The sequence below is a fragment of the Ursus maritimus genome, unplaced genomic scaffold (genome assembly GCF_017311325.1).
Source record: "Ursus maritimus isolate PB19 unplaced genomic scaffold, ASM1731132v1 scaffold_29, whole genome shotgun sequence".
Lineage (NCBI taxonomy): Eukaryota > Metazoa > Chordata > Mammalia > Carnivora > Ursidae > Ursus > Ursus maritimus.
This window is the reverse complement of record NW_024425452.1, coordinates 24,790,667-24,812,299: the sequence shown is the minus strand read 5'-3', so window position 1 is coordinate 24,812,299 and position 21,633 is coordinate 24,790,667. Positions and strand designations below refer to the sequence as shown.

General features: G+C 32.5%; 1 protein-coding gene across 49 annotated transcripts in view; it reads right to left on the bottom strand.

Moving 5' to 3' along the window:
- The window catches only part of RIMS1 (regulating synaptic membrane exocytosis 1), a 466,474-nt gene that overhangs the window by 155,092 nt on the left and 289,749 nt on the right, over positions 1-21,633 (bottom strand). For 40 of the 49 annotated variants that reach the window (XM_040643616.1, XM_040643626.1, XM_040643623.1 and 37 more), the window contains 4 exons: positions 9,751-9,818; positions 9,089-9,199; positions 6,782-6,881; positions 2,413-2,536 (listed from right to left, as the gene is read on the bottom strand). In XM_040643616.1, coding sequence (XP_040499550.1) covers positions 2,413-2,536; positions 6,782-6,881; positions 9,089-9,199; positions 9,751-9,818 — 403 coding nt within the window. Of the gene's footprint in view, positions 1-2,412; positions 2,537-6,781; positions 6,882-9,088; positions 9,200-9,750; positions 9,819-17,444; positions 17,476-21,633 lie in introns of those variants that run through there. The other 9 variants (XM_040643655.1, XM_040643624.1, XM_040643640.1 and 6 more) reach the window with 1 other exon arrangement.

Sequence of the window (21,633 nt, the reverse complement as noted above, 5' to 3'; positions counted from 1 at the left end):
ACTATTATTTAAGAATTTCTAGCCACTTACCTGTGACCTAACTTCACTTTGATTTTTCTTTGTACTTTGGGGGGGGGGGAACAGAAACAAAAACAGTTTTCTCTGATTATTTTCCTGACTCCTCATTTTCACTTTTTTTGTGCAAAGTAATTTTCGTAGCCACCTACAATATTATACTTCTTACAAAGATAATACCTCCTATGTTGTGTATTTTATAAATACATTTTATTACAATTTTTTGAATAACTAATGATTTGCACAAATCAATATTTCATAGGATAATTAAGAGACTAATCTTCAATACCTAAGATCCAAGAAACCAACTATTTATCTTCTGTTACCTTCTTCTAAATTTATCTAGGCAAATAAAAGTAATGTTTTTAGAAAATCTAGAAGCAATAATTTTTTAGATAGTACAACTTTGAAAACCAGCCTCAAAGTCAATTACGGAAATTAGAATTTGGAACTCTAAAACCAGGCACAAGCTTTGGATTTTATGTGTTTGTGAAAGAAAGATGGAGAAGTAGTAAAAAAAATTTTTAAGGTGATTTTGAATCAAAATTTATTAATGTTAATTGCTTCAGTAATATTTTTAGGCATAAATTTCCACATTTACAAACAAGTCTTCTTAATCAGTTCTACTCATTCTACTCACAAGCAAGGTGATAGAATAGTTCCGATATCAATTATAAGCATAAATGCCAAGAATATTGTATTTGGCAGGTTGATAAAATTGGTCAATACCTAAAGATGGCTGATATTTCTTACACCATATTGATCAATATATAGTGCATATAAGTTGTATTTGAAATGATTCATGGAATCACAATACTACTAAACTATGAATAAATATTGCTTTCTGCTTTAAATTAGTTATAGAACTACATTAAACATAATTATTAAATATAGCAGAATTATTCTTCTAGGATTCTAATTATTTCTCTATTAACTGGAAAGTTGATACCAGATTTGATTTTTATTTAAATATAATCTTTGCATTCCATATTTCTTTGAATTCCATAATCCATGACAATTTAGAGTTTGGCTACACAGATTATTACTTTTTAAATTATTTTCATACAAAAGTAAAAATAATGAAAGTGTTATTCCAGTCCACTTTAATTGTCTGTTAGTTTTTTAAAAGTTACCATAAATCAATATCTTAGCTGATTACTTTTAAACCTCTACATATTTGAAAGTATTTGGCAATGTGTACAATGCTTGATTTTAATTTTTTTATACTTTTGATTCATTTTCCAATTTACTTACCTCTTTTCCAGTCTCATATTTACCTCAGCACTAGAACACATGTCATGTAAAACTAGCATAAGTTATATAGTGTTGCTATTTTTTAAAAAATCTGCATGGAAATGTACAATACTTTTGCAAATGTCTTCAATGTTTACTCTTAATAATCACCACTTAAAATTGTTTATAATCTTGCTTTTATTTTAGAGTTTATATATATTAATGTTATTCTTTGAAATATATGATCATACATATTCAGTCCTTTGAAAATTAGGATGATTATATTTTCTTCCATGTTTTGCATTGACATGTAAACATGAGGACAACAAAAATTTAAGACTACTACTTTTTCAACATAAAAAGTCTTGAACTAATGGCTCTATAGTATTTTAGAGAATGGGGAAAAATGGAATTACTTCCAAAAATATATTTAAACATCAAGCCAATTATAAATGAGACAATTTAAAATGCCTTCCAAAAAATGACAGACTGGCAAAAAAGAATATTTGGACTTTGTAGATTAGTTGGGAAAAGCTAACAATGTGGGGAACTCTATGCACAAATATAAAAAAAATATCCCATTGGCTGTAGATAATTAAATTATGCTAAAAATTGAAGTTTAAAAAATATTATACCAATTATTATGACCAACTAAAAAGTTAAAACATTTCACACTTGCTTGATTTTAAATAAAAGTTGGCACTACCCATTGGTAAAAATATAGAAAAAATTTTCTATTCTTAATAAAATAATAAAAAGTTCATGTAGATATGAAATAATTACTATTTTAAATATCATAAAGAGACAAGTTTGTTAGTGACTCCCTTTAAGGAAATACTACTCATTAAATTAGAATTATTAAAAATAAATAGTTTTGTCATTAAAAGAAAATATTTTTAGTTTATATTTCACTTCTGAAAAATACATATCAATATTTTTTGATATTACAAGTGTTAAATTGCAGAGCTTCTAAAATGTAGTGAAGAAAATTCAGTATTTAAGTTGAAAAAATTAAGAAATGTTAAAAATCTAAAATGTATGCCCATAATTGAAGAAAAAACTATCCATGTTAACATGTATTGTATGAATGTATAAACTTCTTTTTAAAACCCTGCTAATACATGTAATTTACTAAACTTAAGAAGTAAGTTTTTTTAGCCTTACCCAATAGGCCTTGAAACAATAATTTCAACTTGAGGTTCTGATTTTGATTCTAAAATAATGTTGTAAACTTCTTCATTTGTAGCTCCCGGCAGGGGTTTACCATTCCATTCTAGAACTTCATCCCCTTGAATTTAAAAAAAAGGGTATTTTTTTACCTTATATATTCTGTTTATTTTTCTTATCTTTTCTCTTTTTTAACAAAGAAATGCAAAACATATACAAATAGTTTAATTGTCTAGGCCCTGCTCTCAAAGCAAATTGACTGACATATAATGTCAGCTAAATGGTTCTTCTAAACACTTTTTTCTTTTTGTCTTTCTTTTCTTTCTTTCTTTTTTTTTTTTTCTTTTTCTTTTCCCCATAGAATATTACTGGTCACAGGAAACAGTACAATACAAAACTACCTTTATCTTTTGAAATATACCAGAAATAATATAAAAAATAATCTCATGCTATGGGATGGAATTAGCACAGCCTATTTGGAAACATTAAAAAATAATAATTAGCAGCATGTCCTCCATATAATAAATGCAGGCGGCTCTATATGTGAAAGATTCTTATTGAACTCTGCATAAATCCTGCTTTGTTTTTGGTTGAAGTAGCAATTAACATTTATTAGCATGAATTTTCCAATTATAAGTCATGCTTCATTGTCTTCACCAGACACACAACAGAATAAAAATGCATGAAAAGGATTTGAGTTCATACCCATAGGGCAACGCAGGTAGCTATGGCAAAGTTACAAAGCAAGCAGATGTAGAACTGTTGCATGACAGTTAACCCACTTCCAGATGTTCATAACACACACATTCTATACATAATATATATTGTGAGGATTAAAGTAAAAATAGAAAATATTTTTACAATAATAAAAAATTAATATAGTACTCATTAATTTGTTAAATGTTCTAGGATTAATCAAGGAGAGTAATATGATGTTAAAATACATGAGCTAATACTTATAGTTTATGTTTTAACTATGCATTTCACCATAGATCATTTGGGAAAAATTATTTATTTTCATGAATATTTAGATCCCCATTTCATGAATATTAGATCCCAAATGGTTCTCTGCACAGTACCCTTCAATTCACAATGGTAGGCTCTGCTGAAATACCCCAGCCTCAAGGATACTTTGAGGTGTCTTAATTGGTTTTGTTTCTGCTCATGTTGTTTTTCTCAGTGCCTGTAACATTTTAGTAGCTAAATAAATATATGTGGAACTGATGAATCAATGTGATGATTATACACATGAAAGCTAATTGCAACTACTACAATATCTTTGTTTTTAGGTAGGTCTGCAAAAGGAAGTAGAAAAAATTTGTTTTGCTAGAACTATTTTATTTTTTTCCCCAACTGTTGGCTTACTCAAAAATAAAAAATAAATATTTGAAAAGCATATGATGCTGCTTTGGTTTGTAAGAGTATGGTTAGTATCAACAGTTAAATGACTTCTAACAGTTTGACCTAAGAAGTTACCCAGCAAGGTTTTTTAAATAGGCAACAACTATACTTCACTATTAAAAAAAGAAATACAATATAATTATAAATTTAAAATATATTCAGTCTCTTAAATTTGTTTGACCAAGAAAAGAAATAAAAGTTTACATCACGGGAGTATATATATGTATGTGTGTGCGTGTGTATATGAAAAAATATTTTCTGAAACAATACTTACCCTGATATCTCTTATTCTATCATGTTCTACTTCATTTTTAAAAAATGGATACAAACCATTAAATTAATGTAACTACCCAGTAATGAGCTGCAGTCAACATTTTGCAAAAGCACTGAATTATAAAATTCTCCTCTTTATAGACAGCAACCTGGGAACATAACTTTTAATACCATATTAACTTAATACGTGTATTTATTTACAAATCAATACCTTCCAAACTAAAAGGTATGTGGATAATCTCTTCAGGCAGGGATGTAGATTATGATGACACAAAAATTGAAAAGGAAATTTCCTCTGTCCTTGCATTTGGTGGGGGAGAAATAGAGGAATGCTTATTTTTACTAAAATGTTATATGCAATGATAGGAGTTCATCTGAGGAACAGAAGTAGAGCCAGCTAAGTGCTAGAGAGATAGTAATTAGTTACTGTTCCAGGCAGGGTATCAGGAAACACTTTAGAATTAAAGCAACTTTAGATGCATTTTGAAGGATGGAAAGGACTTCAAAGGGCAGAGCACAGAGCAGAGAAGTAACCTGGTAGACAAGACGCATGGACCAGGTCTTCGAGACGGACAGCTTGCCAGGGACCTGTAGGCAGGCTGCCATGGCAGAAGGTAAGGTGAATGGTAATGGAAGTGGCTGGAATGGTTGGCAGAGGACAGAACTACAGAGCTTTGACTTAAGCAGGCAATGATGGGGAGACAGTGGAGGGCTCTAATAAGGAGCTTGTCAGTGTCAACTTTGCGTTTTTGATAATTAAAGCAAGTAGTGGCACAGTGCAGAGACTTAAGGGGAAGAAGCTATGGCAAGATAAAAGCAACAATGCAAACACTGAACAAAGGTCATGCTAATAAACACAGCACTGCAGAGGCCAGTGATGCTTATATGCAAACACAACGAAGATCATCCCTAAATTATAATGTATATCAAACAGAATATATGATCTAATTTATTAAAACACTTTTTTTTCAAATGCATCAATTGCTTGAAGTGAAAAGTCCACTTGTATGTTTTATACTTATTTAAGCTGAGCTCTTAACATTTTAGTTTAAGTTTCTCAGGCTCTAGGCACATTAAGGGTGATAAATAAATGAAATTTATCACTAAGGGCTATTTTATATAGAAAAAACCCTTCACTGACTCTCTTACGTAATCTTGTATTAAAATACAAAGACAAAATCAAAAGCCATTATGTTTATAATCTGATCTGCAAATTCAGATTTCTATAGCTACATTTAGAGCATTCCATTGATTCAAGGAATTCTTATACTTTTTTTTAAGTGATTCTCAAACTTTCTAAGGCTGATTTTTCAGTCTTTGAACAAGCAAAGACTCAATTTATTGACACAGTTACTCCTGATTGGGTTACCTTCTTATTAAATCATAACAAGTCCCTGATAGTAAACAACAGTGTACTGTACCTCTACACATCTTCCAAGTTGTATGTATTGCAGATGGAGAAAAATCTCTGATTTGTATTTTCTCCTTATATAACACCTGCATAGGAAGTCTCTATCAAAGAAAAAATCTAAATGATTTTGAACTGATATCCTGGTAATCAATTACAACAAAAATGTCTTTAGCAGTTACAAAACACTTTTCTTTTTTTTTTTTTTTTTTTTTTTTAAGATTTTATTTATTTATGTGACAGAGAGACAGCCAGCGAGAGAGGGAACACAAGCAGGGGGAGTGGAGAGGAAGAAGCAGGCTCCCAGCCGAGGAGCCTGATGTGGGACTCGATCCCGGAACGCCAGGATCACGCCCTGAGCCGAAGGCAGACGCTTAACGACTGCGCCACCCAGGCGCCCCACAAAACACTTTTCTAAAAGTCTCAGTAATTACAGTCTTAAGGTATAAAAATGGAAAACAGCCTAGAAATGTTCTCTTTCTATGTGCTATGGGTTATTAATCCTCAATTGTACAGTTCAGCTTTCTCTGTTTTCATTGTAATTGTCTTTCAAATGCATAAGCAGACACTCCAACCAAAAGATTTCTACTAAACTGTGAAGTAAACCAGAAAAAATGTTAATATGATTTTAACTAAAATGCGGAGTAAGCAATTTAACAAAAATAGATTTTAAAGTATGTTGAATATGGTATATCTGAACATATTAAATGATTTTACTATATCATGTTAAGGTTACAGAGTAACATTAGGTAAATTTCCAAATACCAAGAAGTAGTAGACCTCCGTGAGTACAATGCATGCCACAACTACGTTAACAAATATTTTATTACATAATCCGTGTAAGAAATGTGATTATGGTTGTGTTTTACTAAAAACTACTACTAATAAGTGTTTTGGGACCATTGTGAAAAACCTTAGTAATTATAACAGCTCAAAATATAAACTAAGGAATTAATTGGTAATATTATTTTTTCTACAAGGCTAAATTGTTCTGGATTTTTGTAGCAACAATATGAAGCCATCTACAAAAACTAGGACTCCTACAGCATTTGTATCTATTTATTTTTACACAAATAAAAAAAGATTCCTAAACGTACTTTCTCCAAACCGCTACTGATGTATCGTTGCCTATTATCGCAATCAGTAAATACCCACGTCAGGAAAAAAGTCTTTATTCATGCACTAAAATTAGTTAGTTAATTGTTACATATAACTTACCCCAAATTGAAAACCACCAATTCATGCAAAGAGTACACACTGTTTAAATATAAAAAGAAACTTTACCTGCTCTTAAGTGTCCAACTACATCTGCAAGGCTACCCTTCTTTACTTTGGTGATGAAGGCACCAAGACGTCCTAAGTCAGTCATTTTTCCTCCAACAACCTGGATAATAATAAATTTATAAGTTCCCAAGACTCATATCAAAACATAAGTTTATTACTTTGAGGAATGACTTCTACAGTCTTTTACAATGTATTTAGGATTGAATGTAGGTACATTAATAAACTGAAATATATTTTTGATTAAACCAGTGGCAGTATGTGTTTTTTTTTGTTTTTTTTTTGTTTTTTGAAGTAGGTCCCCAACACGGGGCTTGAACTCATGATGCTGAGATCAAGACCTGACCTGAGATCAAGAGTCAGACACTTGGGGCACCTGGGTGGCTAAATTGGTTAAGCATCTATTTTCGGCTCAGATTGTGACCCCAGGGTCCTGGGATCAGTCTTGGGATCAAGCCCATGACAGGCTCCCTGCTCAGTGGGGAGTCTACTTCTCCCTCTGCCCCTCCCCCCTGCTTCTGCCTCTGCTCCGCCCCCAGCCCCCCATTCTAGTTCTTTCTCTCTCAAATAAATAAATAAAATCTTTTTTAAAAACCCCAAAACAGTCAGATACTTAACCAACTGAGCTGCCCAGGCATCCCATGAAGTGGCAGTGTAGTTTTAAAAAGAAAACATCTCATTATATTTGAGATGCATGTGTCCTAATGAAGTACATGTACTGATTACTTATATTGCCCTAACAATGCAGGAAGACCATGGGTAATGTAAATCCTTACAAGACAAGTGCCGGGTCTTCCCTACTTACAGAAGTGTGTGACACAGTTTACATTAGGGTTCATTTCTCTTTATCCTCAAAATTCATACCGACCATTTGAATTACAGTTCTTTTTTTTTTTTTTTAAAGATTTTATTTATTTATTCGACAGAGATAGAGACAGCCAGCGAGAGAGGGAACACAAGCAGGGGGAGTGGGAGAGGAAGAAGCAGGCTCATAGCGGAGGAACCTGATGTGGGGCTCAATCCCGTAATGCCAGGATCACGCCCTGAGCCGAAGGCAGGCGCTTAACTGCTGTGCCACCCAGGCGCTCCTGAATTACAGTTCTATATGCACATAATACCCCACTGTTACATCACTTATCTCTTGTGTATAACTTTAGTAGAATATAGGTCTAAGACATAAAGACTATGGGTTCAAACCAAGAATAGGCTACTTTGGGGAAGGAATTTACTATGGTACGATGGGTAATAGCTAAGTTTATCATTGCTACTGACCATCTAAATGACTTCATCTGAAATATATATGTATTTTAATCTAACTCTTGATGTCTAAGTTATATTACTGAATATTTAACACTTTTACCTGGCTTTTACATCGTAACTAAAATTAAATACATCTGAAAATTTTTAAGTTTAATTTCTCCCAATGCAGGTGCTCAGTATGTATAATTAAAAGTACAAGGCATATTCTCAAAGCTTGAGGTTGATCCATGATTCTTTAGGACATGCCCATTAGTGGAAGTGATCAGAATTATCGCATAGCAAGAGAAATTAATGATAATAACCAATAAGGTGATATTATTAAGCACATTAACTGAAGAAAGGTTTCAGTTGAATTAATAGTCAATGGTTTTGAAGAGGTCAAACTATCACACAAATATAATATGATATCTTGGTAAATAATTTTAAAGCTGATCTTCGAATGCTTCTCTAAGTTTCTGAAAGCAAATAAAACCATGTGATTTAACACATACATGCACACACATAATAAAACAAAATGTGTATGTGTATTTTTTCCTATAATAAAACATAATCTTTTGCAATTAATTAGTTTTTCATATCTGTTGGAAGTCCGTTAATATTTTTAAAAGATACATTTTACTCTTTTGGTATTACCATAAATTCTATTGTACTTAGGAAACAATCTCTTTAATGATGTTTTATGTTGCTTGTCAGGATACAATAAAATTATGCAGTTCACATTATCTAACTTTACTACCATCCATTAAAATCTTTTAAATGTAAAAATCGTCCTTGAACTTTATACTCAGATAAAAATTCTTTATTTTGCTCTTTTTTATGGAAGTTTCCTAACACATCTGTATGTCATATTAATAAAATGATTTTAAAATATTAACCCAGATAATAACACTAACTCTACCATAAGATATCAATATATTAACAAGATCTATTCACTAGGACTTTATTTTGGAGAAAAGAGGAGAATATTTAAAAATCATTGTCAGAAACTTTGTTGAATTCAGTCCATACTGTTATCCAGCCTTAAGAAACACTTTAAACCAGCATACTTACTTTCAGACCCAGTAATGCTCCTGATTCTTTGGGCATGGTTGTTCTCTTGTTAAGAATAACACGTCCAATTAATCGGTCTCCCTCTTTAGATGGTTGCCACGTTACAGGATGCTATTAAAACATGAATAAAGTTAAAAAAAGATAAGTTGTTTTCTTTCCTATAGACACATAATTATTGGTTATAGCATGATGTGATTTCCTCAGTTATAGGCATTCTAGAGGGAATTCTTTATTCTGGTGAGTTCTACCCTAGGCTTAGAACAATTTGCCTTGACAGCTACGTTTTATTTGTAGTAGACTCTTAAACTAAATAGTTCTAAAAAAGTAGTCAGCAACTAAGTAATTCTCTAAAAAATTGTTCAGAAATAAATTGAAATTTAAAATAAATCTGTTTATATAAAGAAAACTGATTCTGTATTTTGAGTTGTTGTTCACGTTGATATCATTACCCAAATAATATCTCATTTGTATATAGTCATCATTTAATAATTGCTTTTTACTTCCCTTCTAAACTGCACTGCCTTAAATGAAATGAATATTTTTCTCTCTTAAAACGTATAATGAAACAGAGTAAGATTGCCATCTACCACGTATCAAACACAGGACAATGAACAGCACATATCATCCCTACGCTCCAAACTTTCACTTCCCAGAAAGCTTACCGAACTAATAGGTGATGTTTCCCGGCTATGCCACGTGGCAGGATCCAACCAGTAATAGTCCAAATCACCTGCACCGCAGGAAAAAAATGAAAAGTGCGATGATTTAAAGTGGAGAATGCATCATTTTAAGTATGGCTGCTTCAGTCTATGAAGTAAAGGGTTATGAGCATCAAAATCTTGAGTGTATACATCCCAGAATGATACACCCTTTCATTGCAAAGGCTGCAACCTCAATCCTTGGAACGAATGTGTGCTACAAATGCACTTAATACAACATACTAACTTTTATTCTCATTAATCAGTCTAGAAACACACATAAAAAGTACTGAAATAACTGGATTAACCCACTCCACCCTCCCTCAACAGACTAACCATACCAAGGAACAGCCTGCCATCTAGTGATACTGGCAAAAATTGTATTCCTCGAACTCAAGTAAGTATTAAAACTTAGTGTCTCTCTTTCTACTCTTCTGAGCTATATCATATCCTTTCAAAATCAGTCTCTGGTCTCTATCCTCTTCCCTCATCAGCTGACAATAGGGCATACATTTTAGCACACAGTATTGAATAAATGAAGTATCAAGAATAACTTTTAATAATAGTACAGTACAGTGAACAGAAAATTCAGTTTTACTAAAGCCAGAAAAAAGACTTAAATATCCTAACTTTTGTAAGCATGAATTTATGAACCTCTAATTTCAATTTTTTTTTTGGGCTTAAAAATAAAATACTAAAGAAAGCACCTGAGAGAAAAGAAAAAAATTAATGGAAAGCTGCAGTGCTTTCAGTATTTGCATAGGAGAAAGGCCAGCATGGGTGAATGTGAGAATAAATGATCTTTTACATTCTAAATATTAGATTAAATCAATGAAAATTTTTCTACTGATGGATCTTGAAAGAGAAAAATATTAAGAAAGTGAGTCAAGCATGCCAACTAACAGTGAGATATCTAGCTGAGTATAGGGAAAATGCATTTGGCTGGTATCTGTGAAGGTCGTAAGCAAAGAACTGTACGTAGATGACAGGCATGGCCGATAGAGGCACTATAAAAGAAATGTGATAGAAAATGTAAAAATGTTTAAAATCTGCAGGCATAAAAAAATCCATACACCTAAGTTTCTTAGTAGCTGCTTCCCCTTTCCTTTTAAATAGTATCTTGGAAAAGCTGAAGGAGAATGAACTATATACTGCAATAAATACTACAATGTTCTTCAAATATGTCACGTACATGATAGTATATTCTGGGAAGGGGTGAACATTAGAAACTGCGTTAGCAGAAACTATATTCGGTTTCTGTTTCACACAGAGTCCATATCGCTTTCAAAATCACATATTTTAAAATGTGTACATGGCTTGGTGCTGAAGATTATAGATTTCTACTCTTCTTCTGGCCACCTCAGTTAATGGAATATAAGGAAAGTTGTGAAAGGACAGGGTTTTTTTTTCCCCCTTTTTTACTTTTACTGTTTATAAAACTTCATGGTTTTTTTATTAATTTTTTTTCTTTGAATATAGCTGACAGGAAATGTTAACATTAGTTTTACACTCACAACAGAGTGATTCAACATCTCTCTACGTTATGCTACGCTTACCACAAGTGTGGCTGCCATCGGTTAGAATACAACACTACCATAATGTTATTGATTGTATCCCCTAAGCTGTACCTCTTATTCCCATGACTTATTCATTCTGTAACTGGAAGCCTGTATCTCCCATTCCCCTTCACCCATTTTGCCCATCCCTTGCCCACACACTTATTTTTAAAGTTGCTTTGTCCTTAGTATTATGACACTGTTCCTCTTGAAAGAAAAACTATGTACCATAATATAAAATTGTAAGTACTTTTAAGTAGTAACTACAAATATCATTCAAAAGATTATAACAATTCATAAAGCTTTTTCCCTAAAATTTCATATATGTAGGAGTAAGAAAGTCTGATGACTTCTTAAATGCTGACTCATTGTGAAATACTGTGACAAATTAATAGAATCACTGGGATTTGCGGGGCTTAAAGAAGAAAATTAGTCATTAAGTTGAAAGCTGAGCTGCTCTGAAAAGTCTTTGAGGTTAAAAAGATGACAAAATCCAACCCATTTTAAAGACTTCAAGGGAAGTTTTTTGTATTTTTCAATAACTTAGATCTTTTTTAAGTTTTTTAATTTAAATTTCAGTTAGTTAACATAGAGTGTAATATTAGTTTTAGGTATACAATACAGTGATTCAATACTTCATACAACACCCCGTGCTCCTCACAAGTGCACTCTTCAATAACTTAGATCTTAAAAACTGTACTTCTTATTGGGATCATTCTCTGGCTCACGCACCAATTCCTCCTATGGTGGTTCAACCCTGTGTTTCACTCACCTTGTCCTAAGTAAGTCTGGTTATACATATCTGATGAATGTCCCCTGTGCAAAAAGTGCTCCTTATACAAAGAACCAAAAGCTGATGTTTCTGGTACATGATCTTGAATGGAGAGTCTAATTTAATTGGATTAAGATGGGATAATTTTGGTCATACACAGTATTGTTGATATCTACTAAAAGTTGCTACTAAATGTAAATTAAGAGGGCATTCAATATTTCAGTACACAATAATACTTGTATATATTTTAGTATACAGTTACACCTCCTTCACATTCTGAACAGTTTCTAACAGTTTTCTTACCACAAATTTCATTATCACCCATTAGATTATAACATTTTTGCTTAAAGACTTACGAAAAACAAATTCTAAAATCTAAATATGTAGTTTTAAACTTATTTTTCTTCTTTCCATGTCGTTACTAAATTTTAAAGATATTATTGACTTTTTAAGTACTGTAATTTGTCTTTATAAGTCACATTTCTCCATTATTAATGGACTAAGCAACACTCAAGAAAACTTTCTCCTAAAATATTCAGAATCTGGTATTTCATTAATATAAATCATTTTCCTTGATTATTTTTCTAATAGGTGATTAAAGAGATTGATTTCCAAGTAGCATGGCTACACAATGATAAATTCAGGGTATTTTCTTATGGACTTAATACCAAACCATTTTGGTTCTAATATTCAATATAACTATAAAGGAACAAATTAACTATTATTATTAATTTAGATTCAGGGAATATATCAGATGCTTGAGTCTATGGAAATGGCTCAAGTTCATAAAGAGCCAAAGTTCAATGACGTATTATAATTTTGAGTATTATTTTGTTAAGACTTTAAGAACAGACTTTTATCCTATCCCTTATGAAAATGTAGTTAACTAAACTTAATAAATAAGCACACAACTTTCACTGCATGAATAAAAGTCAGCTAAAGGACTCCTGAGCCTTCTGTAAAGAGAACCAGCTTTTCCTAACCCAGGTCATTACGATTGGAGAACATAACAATGTGCAAACATGTACCTCTAGGATTTAAAATTTTGTATCTTGTGATATTTAATGTCAAAGCACAACGGACTAATCAGTCAGCTGAACAAAAATGCTTTCTAAATCATACAGATGCATGACTGTGTGTGAGTATATTAAAACCATAAAGAAAAAACCATAATTCTGATTTCACACAATAAATACCTAACAATTTACATGATAATTACACTTGACCAAGTGGAATGTGCATCTAATGTGTAGGCAGTAAACAAAAGGTTATCTACACCAAAGCATTTAAGTAATAGATAGTTTGGACTTCTTTTCTATTTGCAGAAGAAATATACAGCATATTTTTAACCTCATTATAATGAATGGTGATAAAAGATGGGACTGAAACTAATTTCAAGACTGACTCACAGTAACTGTGCACAATTCCAAATGCATATCTATAACTGTGCTACTTGCTATCTCAAAGAAAATTATTCTTCCTATATAGTACAGATTGTTGGTATCCAAAGAAATTATAAAATTCATAGACCAAAAATCAGCAGAATCATCTTTACCAGAGATTTCCTATACCCCTTAAACTGTTTCCCTTTTTTATTTCTGTTTATCCTCTATAGTAGGATGTGTGTTGGGACTAAGTAAAATTAAATAAACCCTCATATACTTTATTATAGCATAGCACATAGCCAAAATACTTGGTAAAAATATGTTTGTTGAATAGACATTCATGTTGAATAGACATGCAGTGCACACACAAAAACCAACTCAAGTTCTAAGAATGAGTTTTAAATTTGAGACAAAGTAGGGTATTTTTTACACTGAGTACCATGGGTCAACACACAGGAGTTAATAAATATTGCTTTGGTTATAATGTGATAAAAACATTATACATTTTAACTCATTTTAATATTTTACAAGGGCCTTCTTTTCATAGATAGGCATTAAAATCCAAAGTCTAAGAACTGAGAAAAGAAATCTTAACTTCTGATTAATATAATGAAAACACCATTTTGAAATAACTCCCTCTTATTTTAGAAGTCTATTTCAGATAGTCCCATGCCTACAAAAGTCAAGTGTGTCTGCTCCCACCCCTAAATTAAAAATTACAATGGTGCTAACTTTGAAATAAATAAGCCATAGTTTGCTATACAGTACAGCGAAGTCCCAGAAAGCCTAATTTTACTTAAGTTAAATTAGCAGTCAGGGATAAGAAACAAATATTATTTAATAGGTCTTAGAATCCAGGCATTAAAATAAAATGGGAAGATATACTTGCTAAATTTAATCATGAATAACATAATCAGTGAAATACTAAAGCCTATAAAAATAAATACTATGTGTATGCAAAATCAATAAATTATCATTCACTACTGAATTACTACCAGTCTAAGTCCCTAGAATAGTAAAAACATTGTTCCTCAAACACTTTTTGGTGATTTCATTCAATATACACACTAATGTTCACTCCACAATTTGACAGCAAATGCTGCATAATTAAGGAATTTGTGTCCCTTGAGGCATGGCTAGAGGCATCTCCAAACCACTGGTCTTCAGCAAGAACCTCTCCAAAAATTCTAAGTGATATAAATTCCAAATTCTGGTTTTGACCCAGGACACACACACACACACAAGGTGCCACTTGCTGGAAGAATTACATTATATCCAGCTTGTAGGGATTCACTAGAGTGGCTGTTCCCTGAATGCTTGTTAGAAATTTCACTTTCAAAATTCCCCTTTGTTAGGAATGTGCTCTGCTTCTATCAGAGAACCAACAATGCTACTCTTTCTCAGATATAAAAGTCTGATGGTTCAAGTAAATGCATCCACTATGATTTATGAAGTTAATGAGGTGCCAAAGATGTTTGTATTCAGAAACCGTTTATACTCAATAGAAACTCCAGAGTTGAACTACTTCCAAAGAAAGATGAGATATTTGTTTAAGGGCCTGTGGTGCCATCTCTGTTTAATGCTGCTAGGGCACGGGAACAGAGGCTTGGTGGCTGATCTAGAATTTCACGAACATTTTTGGTGGAGCTGGTTACTTTTCTGGTTATTTTGTGAACTTTTCGGTGAATCTGAGCACTAATGGAACACCAACCCGATGACCACACGATTCTACAAAGCAGTTATGTGGAACTCAGAATCAACACTTCTGCCTAACTCTGAGCTCAGGCATTCAGATCATCCCTGTACTTCAGAGGTAACTCCAGCAGCGTTCCACCGCTCTTGTGAGGGTAGTCTGAGACAAAGCACATGAAATTGCTTACCAACTATAGAGCACCACAGAAATGCAAGTTGTCATTACAGTGTAAAAAATAGACTAAAAAGTATTTCCAATAATAATACTGATAAGCACCTCTGTCAATTCTAAAGCCAGGTAAAAATTAAGGAACTGCCCCCACAGTTTACTTATTTGAAAACGTGAAAAATCAGAGAACCTCACTCTATTTCAATTCCCCCAGTAAGAGCGTTATATCTTATCTGAAACTAATAATTATGTTTTTTCTTATAAAACATAAAAAAACAGCTTTTGTATAAAAAGAACCTTTTACTTAACATTAGAGATTTGTGACTCTATTCCTAACTGCCATATTCTTGATAATATCCCATCATCTATATAAACGTTGTCCTTCTCTATAAACTGGGGATAATGCCACTTTCTTGTACATGTTTCATGAGGATTAAATGAGATATGCCAGCTTTGTAAATTATGAAGGACTTCAGAAATAGATTTTATTATATAACTACACAACTGAAATTAGAAATATGAAATCACAGGTGTTAGAGATCACATTTATAGGTAATTAGCTATCATAACTAAAATACATATAGTATCAGTAATCTCTGCAAAGGATGCTCTGAGTAGGCTTAGAAAAATGTTAAAATCACTTTGCTTACAGAAATCATTAATTGGCCTGGTGTAAAACCGATGCTCAAGTGTTCAGAATGAATGAATATTTCTTTAATCCCAATTGCTAAAGGATGAGGAAAAGGGCCATCACATATAGAAAAAGTAACATACGTCTTCCTGTTAATTTCCATAAAGCCAAGGCGAGCCTAATGTATTAAGAAAACGGTTGTTTTTATAGTATAGTCAGGTGATCTATACATTAAATACGTAGATTAACCCCTAACTAAAAATATCTGGACTGTGAAGTAATTAATTTGATCAGAATGCACAATGTACCCCTAATGTAAAATTAAGTATTTTGTCATTTCTTCTTTATATGATCATGTTTTAATGTGGGAGAATGAAACACATCTATCAGCAAAATATCTATGACTGAATTACTCTGTATCATGAAACATGGTAGGCTATTATAATCCTTCATCTTTTTTTTTTTTTTCTGATGACTCAAGATATCCTTGAAAATGTTTCCTTGAAAGCAGCTTGTATTATACCTTAAAAATTATTTGGTATAGAAATTAGTTATGGAATACATTTTAATATTTATATCCTAATAGGTTATAAGCATCCTAACTTCCTGAGATTCCTTTTTTCAGTTTATAATCCTTGCGAAATCACCTAAATAATAATAAGATGGATGGTCTTTAGAAAACAACTATAAGTTTAAATATGTATTAGAGTCACCCTGAATGATGGGGCTTTGGAAAAGCACAGAAAATTTTGTAGATTTACTTTAAGTAAGCTAAAACATTGAGAAGTAAAAAGGTATTTGAGATAGTTAACACTGGTCATCAGCTTAATTTTTCCTAGTTTAGAAAAATATATAAACTTAGATTTTTGAGACTATATGAAGCGTCAGAGTTCAGAAACACTTCCAAAACACCATGATGTGTGATTACATCCTTATTTTTTATCTCTGCACTGACCTGATGCTGCAGGCCTCAAAAGAAGTTGATTAATTAAAATTCCTGAAAGTTCTGAACAACAACAACAACAACAACAACAAAAACCACACATGCATACTCGCACACACACACTTGTGCCTTAGAATAACAAGGGATGTTCATGGTCTTCAGGAAATCTAAACCAGGCTGCAGTTATTGTCTATATTAAATGACAATAAAAATGTATCTAAAGAAAAGTCTAAGATCATTGATGACAGGGCAAAAAGATGTCTACATATAATAGCTTAGAGAGGAATAAATTTCATGTGTAAATATGGTTTGAGGCCTAATGCCTGAGAAATTTCTTTCCCAGAATCTATATATACAAGAGAAAGTGCCGTGGATAAACAGGATAAACACAGAATTAACAAACTTAGGGAAACTTTTTTCTTTTTTCTGACACAATGACTCTACATAAATAAGAATTTTGGAAGTGCTGCACATAGGAGGGAAATATTTAACTGCAACTTTCCAACTGACCAGGCTTCCACATTGAGACTGAGTATTCCATTCACGTGGGAGAACAGGTTGTCACGTGCAAAGCCTCGGAATAACCAGCCAGGAAACCCTGTGGAAAAAATCGGGGTTTATATGTTTTCATTGTTTGGGGACTGGATGTTAACCACAGGTTTAAGAAATTGTAGTGTTGGGCAAGTTCACAGCAGAGACATTACAAGAAAGCACTCTAGATGTAAATATCTTTGATAAAGGAAAATGTCAGTCTTTATCCAGACCTCACACCCTGGCAACACTAGCAAAACAATATTAATTTGCCATAATGATTCTGAATGTCAAATCAACTTCTGCCTGCCTCTACATCCCAAAGACATGGAAATGAAAAAATACAGAGATTGATACATTATCACAGTCTAAGTGATATAAATAACAATAGATGATGATAAGATGAATTCTAACGGCACACAGAACAAAATGGGAGTACTTACGAGGGACTGATACTGCTTATTTAAAAATATGTAGTTAAGTCATAAAATAGTAGGAAATAAATATACTCTAGCAAACATTTTTGGTTATATAAACAGATGTTTTAAAACCAGAGCTCTATCAAAGAAAGTTACTATAAATATTGGGTTTTCCCCCCCTTAATTTTTTTTTTTATTTGCTTATTTTATTTTAGCTATTCAAACAAACAATTTGTAGGGGTGCCTGGGTGGCTCAGTCGTTAAGCGTTTGCCTTTGGCTCAGGGCGTGATCCCAGGGTCCTGGGATCGAGCCCCGCATCGGGCTCCCTGTTCTCCTGGAGCCTGCTTCTTCCTCTCCCACTCCCCCTGCTTGTGTTCCCTCTCTCGCTGGCTGTCTCTGTCAAATAAATAAAATCTTTAAAAAAAATTTTAAAAAAATTTATAGATATATTAAAGGACTTTTTGTTTTTAAGTTGGAAATTCATGTACTGGCAGTAGGAAATCCCTAGGCATAGCAATTTTGAGAAAATTTTATGCCTCAACATTGTTCTAGAGAAAAATGTGAAGTATCCATATTCATAAATTTTCAAATTATAGCCACAGGAAACCAGGTTGCAAAATACTGCAAGGTCACTAGCTAAATCTCTGCCACAGTGCCAAAGTGGTCAGACTGCATAAAGCTTTCAATTCTACTCAAATTCCATACGATGGATGATAAGTCAGGCAAGAGAAAGCACAAAAGGAAGGAACAATATTCACAATGCATTTAGATCACATATACACTTATTTTTATAAAGCAAACTACATTAAGGTTGGTCAAAAATTAACCTACTGACTCAATAAAGGACTTCTCTACCAGAGTTCCTAAATATTTAAGGGTTGGATAAATGAGTCTAAAATTATATTTCCAATATAATAATCTCAAAATAGCTTCATCTTAGATAACATCTTCATAACAAACACTGTTCCTTTAAAAAATCAGAAGTCTCACTGGCCTAGACTTAAAGGGCCCAATACGGTTTCTTGGCTGGGTCACAGGTGCTCTTGTGAGAAGAATGGGATGGCCTTCTACTCAGGAATGTAAGGAAATGCCTAGTGTGCCTGGCTGTTTAAATCCATGATTCCACAATTACCTAGCTGCACTGAACTACTCCCAAGTGCACTTCAGAGAGAATATATTTTGGAATATAACATTTCTCAATATTTTTGAAATGCTTTATCTTAAAGCAATAGTATCTACAGAGGTCTTTGTGAGGGATGTGCAGTAAGTCAACTTAGATGTGCTAAAATCTAACTCTGAATTAATCTGAGCACCACACAACCATGCACCTGGTCTACATGGCATTTCCATATAGTCCCTCTCCCCTCCTCCACCTCCACAGTTCCTTTCATATATTGTCCTTCAACAGATGACTGCATGGATCATGGTAATGATGTTATTCAGTGGATCATGCTCTGACGATGATTATGTTCTCTGCGAAACTATACAAAAGAAACTTCTCTCTGGTGTCGGTATCAGGAAAAAGTAGTGTGCCCTTAACTGGTTTATTTTCAAGTTATGGAAGCTGAAGTTTTATAACTGATAGTACCTTTCTGAAAGCACGTGTGTTAGAATGTTTATGGTTAAATCTGCAGCCTAATTTTCTTCCCTTATTTTTCCTTACCAATCTTTTCTACACCTTTTTAACTTATTTGATATGGCTATGTTTTTATGCTTTGGTAGGTACCTTAAGTCACCTTTGATATTAAGGTAGACTTTAAAGCAGGAATTAAAATAAAATTAAATGAATATGCACAAAACATATTTTAACATATTTATTATAACTCTGTTTTCATTAAAATATAGAATTTCCCATCCCTCAATCTCAAAACAACTTTGATGCAATGAGAAACAACTAAAATGCACTTGCTGTACAGGTGTTCACTTATCCATAGCTTAAACAGCAGAATTCAGAAAATAGCAAACTATCTCAGCAAATTATCTACTTGGAAATCTTGCCAGAGAAATGAAAAGCAAGTGAAAAAAAGGCTTCTAATTTAGCAATAAATAATGTAACAAATCTGAGCTCCTAGACTTTATTCTTCCAAAAACCCACTAGACCCTCGCCAATTTTAACAGTCAAAATCCTGAGTTTTTCTGTTATTCAACTCTACAGGACCACTGAAGATGCATTTTGTTGGTAAGGAAAGCACAGTGGCAGCAGTAAGAATTCACAAGGAAAGGGACAGGGAAATTAAACAAACAAACAAACTTAAATCAAACAAACTGGTGAAGGGTGTGCATGCCCTCAACACTGTGATAGTTGAGTAGCACTATGAACACAGCAGTCCTAACGGGCAACATAATAACAGATGTTAAAACAATACTCATTAGGCAACAACCGAAAAAATTACTTTGTGGCATATAAACTTTTAAGAAAAGAAATCTCCTTTTCAGCTTTCTTGGTTTATTTAAAACTAAAAAGGATGGAGTAATATATAATACTGATGAAAAAGATTTTAATTAAAATACCATAAACAAACAGCATCCATAACAACCAGCTGGTTGGCAAATATCTGCCATATCGGAAAACTCAGCCATTGAGAATTAGGGTCTTGAAGCTGAGTTTTTACCATTCCAAAATTAAATCATTACTCATAAAAGCAACAAAACACAGACATGCAGTAACTGCTTATCAAAAACTGCTTTAGATTTATGATGTCTTAAACAGTCAATAAATAAGTAGTAATTCTTATTTTCTCCCTTTGAATATTCTATTTCTTGACATTTTGTAAATGCAGTACAAAAAATGGGAAATATAGAGTTAATTGTTTTTTGCAAAATATCCTACACACAGAGTGGCTGAAATATCTTTTAAATATTCTTAATAAAAATTAATGCCTTTTTAAGTAAGCTAAAGCAAACAAAACTCTTTTCTAGGGGATTGGTAATGTACTGAATTAAATTGTGAGATTAACAACTATTTGGTGAAAAAATTGAAACTGAATATTGTTTTCACTGTTTTTTTTTAAATTTTCAGTGACATTAAATCTGTCAATTATTCTTTGCACTCTTTTATGAAAAAAGATTAAATTGCTATTTCAACAATGTTAAGAATAATGATTTTTCATGTGTTTTCTAATGCAAATTTTATAAATCTATAACAACCCTTTCCTGATTAAGACACAGTGATTTCACTCACAAAGAGTAAATATCTTTAAGTAATTTCTCCCAATAAATATGAGCACATTTAAGATTGATTGAATAATTCCAATGATTTTAACAACAACATAAGATCATTATACTGCACCTGATTTCAATATATACCAACCCAAATTTTAGTTAGAGTTTCTTACTGATCACAGTAAGAATGAGCTGGAAAAATGGATGAATGAGAATGGAACCCATGAGAAATATCAGATTATTAGTGTGATTATAATAGTTCCAATATTAAGAAAAAGTCAGTTTACCTTAATCTTTCCCAAAATATAAGACATATTTATTTTATTTTATTAAAAATTTTTTAATTTAAATTCAATTTGGTTAATATATAGTGTATTATTAGTTTAGGGTAGAATTTAGTGATTCATCAGTTGCATATAACACTCATTGCCCATTACATCAAGTGCCCTCTTTGATGCCCATCACCTGATTATTCCATCCCTCTCCCACCACCCCTCCAGCAACCATTATTTCCCAGAGTGAAGAGTCTCTTATGGTTTGCCTCCCTTTCTGTTTTTATCTTGTGTTATTTTTCCTTCCCTTTCCC